We start from the raw sequence: 9,335 nt of genomic DNA, 5'->3' as shown, positions 1-9,335 counted from the left end.
CACAGAGACAGGCTGAATTATAAATGTGCACATTTAATGACAGTTGCTTCTGTGAATGAAACAACATATGGGCCCATGTGCTCAGACTATATACACCACATGAGAGAGAAGCATTATGTAACACTTGCCAAATACAACTTTTAATTAGTGCATCTTTCCCAAAACAAAACAAAAAAAAGCAAAAAAAATTAAAAAGAATTAGAAGGCTACAAATCTGGCCCCAAGATGAAGAATTGTTTTACTCGGGAAGTCATAAATGTTTTCTTTATTGTGTCCTTCTAGTCATCTCGGTCTTGAAATCCATTTTACAAGGGCTGGGTGAACGTCCTTGGGTACTAATCTGAGATATGAAAAGCTCCTTAGGTCCAGTCTAGCAGATGACACAGCCACCTTTCTCCTTGAAGGGGTTCTTCTCCTCTGATATGCCTTTGACGAGGGTGTCCTCCTCCACTAGAGCCTGAATATAGTCCTTGATTTCCTCACAGCATTTAGATGTCTGAAAGCAACAGACAGAAAGCGTATTTCAGTTTTGAATAGCCTTTGTGATGTAATTAGTTTGACTAAATAAATTGAAGCTGTCTGATATTTACTTTTGGATATAATCAAAAACGCATCTTGAGCACACAAATCACCACAGTGTGGAGAACTTACCAACCACCTCTCGAGTTTGACTTCAAGTTTAAGCTGGTTTACTTCCATCACAGCCTTGTCCTTATCTGTCAGATCCTCCACATTTATGACCGGCATTTTCTGTCAAAAAAAAAAGGAAACGTTTAACCTTTTTGTTAATGCTTACTTCCACATGATAAATAAATAATCTTAAAGAAAATGTTCACAATTCGTAAGACTTAGCAGAAGGGATAGGAATGCACTTACGAACGCTTACAGGAAGCAGTCCTTCACCCCCGAAATCCTGCTGAAGAATCCCTCTCCTCTCTCTCAATCTGGGTTATAAAGTAATCAGCATAAACAATTCTAATCCCCTAATCTGATTAAAACAAGGCCCCACTGAACGATCATACCAGCAGCTCAAGTACACAAAGGAAGGGGTGGGCAACTCACACAGGTGTCCATTTGAGCTCCCTTGATGTAAAAAACAAAACAAAACACGGTGATGTATTTTTTGTCTTTTATAGATTCAATTTGGAACTTTTGTTCTATTTTAACTCTGAGATTTCTTGCAGGCTCATTTGGATATGGGTTAAGGGGTGGCGCTTCATTTATCAGGTTAATTTTGATAAGACGGCTAATCTGTGTTTAGCCTCCACCTGTCAAGGTGGAGACACTTCGTTCTTCTAAACGTGAATGCACGGCAGTTTTCCAGTTAATGTCCTTCATAAAGGTAAAACCAAAGCAGTGGGATGGAATTAAGCTGCTGTGTTAAACCAATACAAATATTAATGTGAGTTTTAACTTAACTTGCAGATAAGGCTGATTTCTCATGGTAGGACATCGTAGAAAGAAGCACTTTTATCATGAAATAACATGAGCCACGGTACTATTAATGTGACTCTGAGTGGAAGTACGTGTGTGTGCGCGTGTGTGTGGATTCGGATCCGGTCAGACGGGTATTCTGGTGTGGTCTTGCCTGTGTGGCTCAGACAAGAAAGATGTGTTAATGTTTCACAAGCGTGTGTGTCCCTAGATACAACGCAATATTGGCTCTGTGGAAATTTTACAAGGATGCTGTGTGTGTTACTGGATTGGTGCACATTCCCATCATCATCATCATCATCATCATCATCACTAGAACCAGTGGCCTGTGGCAGTGAAAATATCTGACTCTCCCAAGCAGAGCAGGTTACTCCTCATATTTTATTAAGACTTAGTCACATGATTTAGCGCTCCTCCACGTAATTCAGAATGTGACGTCATTAATCAACTGCAATAATTTATTTTCTTTGGCGCGCTGACTCAGTACATGCCCGTCCCTCTTCCTGACTGCTATAAAACAAGGTCTGAGTGGGGCTGGTAGACAGAGCGGAAAACTCTGGATCTCGACCAAAACTTTGCACAATGGAGCTTTGCGCATTTGCTCTGTTTACAATAATTTCCTCGTTTTGCTGCGTTTTGGCGCTGCCACCTAAAGGTAACTCCACATCATGTTTTATTTTTTAATTTCTTCTTCGCGCTTCTTCAATGTTTTCATCAACTTTTTAAAAGCAGTTCTGAGCTTGTTGGTTATCACATGACCTCGGGCGTATTACAGATCCAGTTTGGCGTGTGTTGTTAAGCATTGCTTAAACTTTCTTTTCTGTGTCCTTGCAACGGTCCTCCGGTATTTCAATAAAAATATGCTTGGTGCTTTTCAGGCGTGTGCCTTCTTCAAGTGGACGAGGGACCTTGCAGAGGCAATATCCAGCGGTATTACTACAACACCATCACCCAGAGGTGCGAGGATTTCGAATATGGAGGCTGCCAAGGGAATGCCAATAACTTCAAGAGTTATCAGGAGTGCCACAAGACATGCTACAAAATTCCCAGTGAGTAGCCTGACCCGTGAGTTATTAGATGTGGGAATCAGACAACACATGATATAATATTGATATTATTGCGATTTTTACGAAATCGTCATATGCTGAGTATTGCATTAACATGTATTGCTGTTTACTCACATTTCCAACAACGATCTATGTCCTCAAAATGAAACTTTGTCAAAATCAGTTTTGTCTAATAAGATAAAGTTATCTCACTTCACTTATTTTTTTTTACTACTAAAACCTAAAGGATAAAGCCAAAGTCAGTGTAATATATCAGTTTGTCATTGAATGAGGTCTTAATTGGGAATTACAGTGGGGGAAATAATGTTAGTAAAGTATGTCAAGTTTGCTTAGAAAGAAATGAACAGACTCTGTTTTTATAGTAGTTTCATTTCAATGGAGAGTGAGACAGAATATCAATCAAAACTCCAGAAATAAGACATTACACAAAAGGTATAAACTGATTTGCATGTCACTGAGTGAAATAAGTATTTAATCCCCTACAAACCAGCCAAAATATGTGCTGGATGGGTTTCCAGTTGAGCTGATTTAATGCAGGTTTGTAACGTTAAAGTCAACTAACATTATCTCAGAATGGGGATGAATGAAGTGAGCCTACTTGTTCAGATTATTTGAATTTATTTACTTACATATCTATATACCTATATACATATCTATATACATGGTATTCCTGTATCAATACAATACATGGCCGGGCAGCACGGTGGCACGGTGGTTAGCACTGTTGCCGCACAGCAAGAAGGTCCTGAGTTCAATTCCAACATCAGGCCGGGGTCTTTCTGTGTGGAGTTTGCATGTTCTCCCCGTGTTTGCGTGGGTTCCCTCCGGGTACTCCGGCTTCCTCCCACCGTCCAAAGACATGCAGCTTGTGGGGATAGGTTAATTGGAAAATCCAAATTGCCATTAGGTGTGAATGTGCGAGTGAATGTGAGTGCGAATGGTTGTCTGTCCCTGTGTGTTGGCCCTGCGACAGACTGGCGACCTGTCCAGGGTGTACCCTGCCTCTCGCCCTATGACAGCTGGGATAGGCTCCAGCGCCCCCCGCGACCCTGAAAAGGATAAGCGGAAGCGAATGGATGGATGGATGGAATACAATACATGGATCATTAGGGATGAAATTCTGGGCCAGTATCCATGTTTTAAGTAACAATTTAGCTGATCTTTAGCTTTTGATTTTGCTACTTAGCCTGCCTTCTCTTCCAGGGGAAAAAAATATTGTCATTAAACATGAAATTATTTATGTGATTCTAAAAATTTTTCAACTCTTCTTTACACCATCTTTGAACATTTAGCCAGCCCACAACACATAAGTATTGGGCATTGACACAGATAAATTACATTTTCTTTCAGTATCAGCTGACATTCGGCAGATACATCAGTGATGGTGACCTGAGGCATGTCCATTTCATTTCATTTTTAGGAAACTAGCCAGTGCCTCTCTGGTTGTTAACCCGTTCATATGAATTAATTAGTGTTGTTTCACCAGATCTCACTGTTAAATGTTGATTTTTTTTCCATTCTTCTCCACAGAGGTCCCCCCAATCTGCAGATTTCCTAAAGAAGAGGGACCCTGCCGGGGTCTCATCTCCCGCTACTTCTTCAACATGACCACCATGCAGTGTGAGCCATTTTATTACGGTGGCTGCCTGGGGAATTCCAACCGCTTCCTTAATCTAGCCTCTTGCATGGAGTACTGCAGTCCAAAAAAAGGTGAGCAGATTACCCCCCTGAGTCATCTCTGTGAGGATACACAATAGACAAAGTCATTGCATTCACAAGGAAATGATTAAACAATAACTGGCGAGCTCTTCCTTGTGTTGTGTTCCTTGTGTTACAGCAATCCCCGTGCTCTGCCGGGATCCTCTCGACAAAGGGAAGTGTTCAGCCACCATACCTCGCTATTACTATAACACAGCCACCAAGACGTGTGAGGAGTTTGTCTACTCAGGCTGCGGTGGGAGCAACAACAACTTTGTCTCGCGGCAAGCCTGCATGGACGTGTGCGCAAAAGGTGTGCAAGCCTGAGCCGGGCGGGAAGGGTGCATGGGCGTATGTTTCACAGCTCATTGTGAAGTCTTTATCTGAAGATGATAATTTCAGGAGAATTTTCTGACTTCTTAATTCAATAATGGCAGCATTTGAATTGCCACTCAGACCCACTTAGTGGATGGAAATAGGAGAAAATTCAGAAAGTCTGGGGGAAATTGGAAAGAGATCAAATTATGCTCAGTTGATTTATTATCAGGCCTAAAAATGCTTGGTATCTTGAAAAAATAAAACTACTGGCTTTGACTCAGGCTGGATGATGCTTTCCAAAGCATTCATCCACTGCTGCCAATTGCTGTGCTATGATCTGGAGGAAACCAAGCAAAATCTGTTCCTAGAAAGCTAGTTTGGTTAATTGTGAGACTAAAAAGTTCACAATTGTTAGTATTATATGTTATGCTAATCAGCTGTTATGCTTTTTTTTTTTTGCTTTTTGTTTTTGTTCCAGGATGGAAAAAGCATGCAGGCCAAGGAAAAATTCTGCGAATGAGAAAAAATAGAAAACCCATCACTTCCCTGCAGGCGTAAATGTTTGACACTTGTACTGTAATGTGTGTTTGTTTATGCTGAAATATCGACCAGGCTGCCTATGCCCTTGTGTGACATATTTTGACCACATTTGTAATGTCATTAGAGCATTTTTCTGAATTTTTTATTGACTGTATGCTGTCAGTAAAGTTCAAGAGGATGGATTGCTGCTGCTGCTGCTGTTGATTCATGTCCAACATTCCTCATTATGTATTTTAATACCGTATGAATGTAATGTATGCCTTTCTTTTGTTCAGTTACAATTTTTTACGTGAAATATCCTGAATTTGTTCAGGAATTCTGCCTTTTCTGTATTTTGATAACACTGTGTTAAGCAAATTTCTGTACTGTGTGGTATTTTCATAAAAGTAAAAACTAAAATTATGTGGATTTCGTCTTCTTCAACCATTACCATGCACATAAACTCACAGAGTGTCTGCTTTTACCCTAAAAACTTGGCTGGTTTCTTCACTTTCCCTCAGTCACTTGCACTTTATCTCCAGGCTGCTCTTCCGTTCCTTACTAATGTTGCTGTCTTCCCTCCTTATCTGGTAATACTTTTCAAGGCGCTCGAGCCTATCTCATTCGTTTCAGCGCAGCCTTGAATCGGGAAGGAAGCAATCATGGGGCAGGGAAACACTGCTGTGGCAGGTTCATTAGAACAGCACTGCATATTTAGAGGAGAGCAAGCTGCAGGTTTACAACACATGAGTCATGAGCTTTCAGAAATATTGTCTGCAAATGTTTTAGCAATTATAATGTAATTATAGTGGAATACACACAATAACACGCCCCATAGCAGAAAGCATCCATGCAGGAAAATGAATGCACGTGTATATTTTCCTCCCAACCTCAGTTATTAAAAAAGAGTTTTAACAATTGCGTTTTGGTCAGTAGTTTTTCAGATAATATACTCTCTTTATCGTGAAGATAAATCACAATGGTCTATAATGTCATTAAGGAAAGCAGGCTGTTAGTATGAACATCCTGACTGCCTTAAATCTGTGCTCTGCTCCATCTCTTGTAATACAATAAAAAAGTGCCGTGTGATTCTTCAGACAATAAATATTTATTGAAGATATAAATGGAAACTACTCATCCATCTGGCTCAAATATAAATAGTAATAAAAAGGAATGCATTTGGCTCGGGATATTGCTTTGAGTACCAAAGCTAAATCATCTATTAAAAGTATGCAAGGGAGCAGTCATTCTAACAGTATGCAGCCGTTAAAAAGCCACACTGAATCATCACTACTGATCATTATGAAACCGGTGGGGGAATTGCTGTTGATAATATTTCAACTTCCTGCTCTTTAGGATAAAAATTTATCGATACAAAATTTCAGGAAAGACAGAAAATTTGATCCTAAAGGGCTATATACATATATTAAAGGTATTTGTATGAGGCCTATATATATATGAGGAAACATATTTATGTTCTGACTGTTAAATCATAATTGCACCTTGCAGCAGCATATTCTTCTGTGGTGCCTTTAAATCAACAAATGATGTGACAAATCTTTGAAACGGCAAAACAAGAAGAAAAATGGATTCAGTTATGAACTTTAAATCACAACAAAGCTCAGTCTACGACTATTAGCAAGTGTCAGTATCACACTGATTGCTGATTTTGTGCAGTTCAGGTGAACTGAGATGAATTGATCATGCTCTGGTTATTTCATTAGCTGCAGTACATTAGATAATGTAAGTAATTTTGCTCCTCATTCTCAATAGTGATTAATAAATACTTACAGTGAAACATGATCATCATTTAAAAGTGCATCAATTCAATATAGAAAGCTTCTTTTCACCATGTGTCAAACAGCAATGTTGCTCTGTGCCAAGATGCCTGAGTGTACTGGAGGTGTAGGTGAACGCCAAGGGGAGAAGCTTCACAGACGCCACCTGGTGGCTGATTCACAAATCTAAGAAGAACCTAGTATAAATATACTTAATACTACTATATTACTCTATTTACTTCTACTAAATGAGCAAATCAATATTTAATGAACAATGTGAAAGCCACTGGGTATATCTGGATGCTTTAATCTAAGCTTAAACTTTAGGTACAACAGTAGCTATCCGTATATTGGAGGAACCTGTGCCAAGCATCTTGGAGTGTTGACTCAGCAGCATTTATTCATTTAGAGCCTGTTTCTGTAAGTGCATCAAGTTTTTCGGGGGGGGGGGGGGGGGGGGGAGCTTTATGGTTTATAAATGTTTTATAAATTTCTTACACTGGTGGATGGTGAATGGTAATTTGATAAGCACGGCCTCTCAAAATGGGAACACTGTCCTAAACTGATTAATCTTGTCCACCGTGCAAGTGTTCCCAAACCCCAAAGAGGTAATCCATTATAGCTATTTGTGATATTATCAACAAACAAAACAGCCTTCTCTGTGGATTGATCTCTAACTTTGTTGTTGCTCATGCAAACTCTCGAGCTAACATAACAGGATGTGAGCACAGCTCTTGATGCTGAATAGAAAAAGGCATCAGTGGATGTCATTTTTCCTTTTTCCGTAACTTAAGTAGTTCGCCTTTGTGACGTGGGCGTTCAATAGGGAAACAGTATCACATCACAATTAGCATATATCCACTTAAATCCGTTCACTTTTATTTATGGGGTAAATCAGGAGCAAAATAGGAGCAAATCACACCAACAGTCGCCTCAAGGTGCTTTATATTGTTAGGTAAAGACCCTCCAATGATACAGAGAAAACCCCAAAAGTCCAACAACAGCCTTATTAGCATGCCCTTGGAGACAGTGGGAAGGAAAAACTCCTTTTAACAGGAAGTCATCTGTCACAACCATTTAAAGTTGAAGTCACCTTTATAAGATTGCTGCAAAGAGTTGCAACAAGTCTAAATTTGTATTACTTTTGTGTTGCCGTCCTTTTTCTGACTTACCTCATGACCCTTTGGAAATATTCTCAAAGCATTTGTTGAGGAGCCCTAACTTCCAGTAGCGCAAGTGTGTTATTATGTTTAGAACCGTGACTACAGGAGTAATGTACACCACACGCCTTTTCTGTTTGAAGAGTCGCCATTTCTTTTGCTGTCACATCACAGAGTTGGTCTGTTTCAAGCGTAGACCAAACACGCCAGCTGCCCTCTGTGTCCCGACATGTCATCAGAGTTTCCCCGGCATTCATCACCGTCTGCTGCATAAAGTGAGACGTCTCTGTCCCTCTCCCCTCTCCCCTCACATACTGAAGATTGATGTGTCTGTTGAGGAGAATCTGGACTGTTCTTCACAGTCCATCTGGCTTCCAAACACATGTATCTGTTGTACAATTAAACAAGTCAGGCAACTCGTTGTGCTTCTGACATGTTTTGGAAGACTTTGAGGTACAAATTCTGAATCTATTCCCAGAGAAAATGCCAACAGAAATAGACGGAAAAGAGCTGTGTGTGCAGTGATCTGCACACCTCACTACTCCTGTTCATCGTGCTGTGGCTTGGGTAGTAGTGCGGTAATTAGTTTTTGAGGTGAATATTAACTTCTACAGTTTCCATGACAGATTGTAGTTTTAGTAATAACTGTAAGAGTTAATCATTGTTTAATAGACTTTAAGCATGCCCACCGTCCACAGGTCCTTGCAGTAACATCTTCCTCTTGTTGTTTGAGAATTGCATCTCTTTTGCAGCAGATGACTCACAGCTGTGAATAAATCATTTTCTTCCACCTACCTGCAAATGTGCCACACTCCTTTTTTATTAAGATTAAAAATGATTTGAACATAATGAACAAATAGAGAGGATGAAGTATTAAAATCGAATAAATAAAAATTACGATTTCAACCTGTGAAGGAGCCTTTCTTTTTCCCCTTTTCCTTTTGTGTTTCAATTATCAGCTTCCCTGAGGTCAAAGACTTTATATTAAGCCAGTGTTCAGCAGTTCTCTGAAGACAAGCCGACTCAACACATCGGCACAGCTGAATTTGCTCCGTGATTTGCTTTATATATATATATATATATATATATATATATATATATATATATATATATATATATATATATATATATATATATATATTGTGTGTGTGTGTGTGTGTGTGTGTGTGTGTATTGCTTATGCTCACCCCTTTGAGGGTTGAACTGGACAGCTGCAAAACCTACAAATAAGCTGTGAAGTGAAGATCTGAAAAAATGGATGCAATTATGACATATTCATAGAAAAAGTGCAGGCTAAAGAGCATAGTCATCAATCAATAATTATGAACACTGGGAAGTAAAACTATTTGGATGCTATCCAG

At 39.5% G+C, this 9,335-nt stretch overlaps 2 protein-coding genes across 2 annotated transcripts; one reads left to right on the top strand and one right to left on the bottom strand.

The window, feature by feature from the left end:
• Positions 1–13: 13 nt before the first annotated feature.
• Positions 14–988, bottom strand: gngt1 (guanine nucleotide binding protein (G protein), gamma transducing activity polypeptide 1). The gene is made up of 3 exons (XM_085148739.1): positions 877–988; positions 652–750; positions 14–496 (listed from the first exon to the last, which is right to left on the bottom strand). Exons 2-3 carry the CDS (start codon positions 745–747, stop codon positions 371–373), a joined length of 222 nt encoding a protein of 73 aa, XP_085004865.1. The 5' UTR covers positions 748–750; positions 877–988; the 3' UTR covers positions 14–370.
• Positions 989–1,133: 145 nt separating this feature from the next.
• On the top strand, positions 1,134–5,460 carry tfpi2 (tissue factor pathway inhibitor 2). Its single transcript, XM_085148737.1, has 5 exons — positions 1,134–2,089; positions 2,313–2,483; positions 4,032–4,211; positions 4,339–4,512; positions 4,996–5,460. Exons 1-5 carry the CDS (start codon positions 2,017–2,019, stop codon positions 5,073–5,075), a joined length of 678 nt encoding a protein of 225 aa, XP_085004863.1. The 5' UTR covers positions 1,134–2,016; the 3' UTR covers positions 5,076–5,460.
• Positions 5,461–9,335: the final 3,875 nt, after the last annotated feature.

This window comes from Neolamprologus multifasciatus, chromosome 22 (genome assembly GCF_963576455.1).
Source record: "Neolamprologus multifasciatus chromosome 22, fNeoMul1.2, whole genome shotgun sequence".
In the NCBI taxonomy this organism is placed as follows: domain Eukaryota; kingdom Metazoa; phylum Chordata; class Actinopteri; order Cichliformes; family Cichlidae; genus Neolamprologus; species Neolamprologus multifasciatus.
Note: the sequence above shows the minus strand (reverse complement) of the source record. Positions and strands in the feature narration are given on the sequence as shown.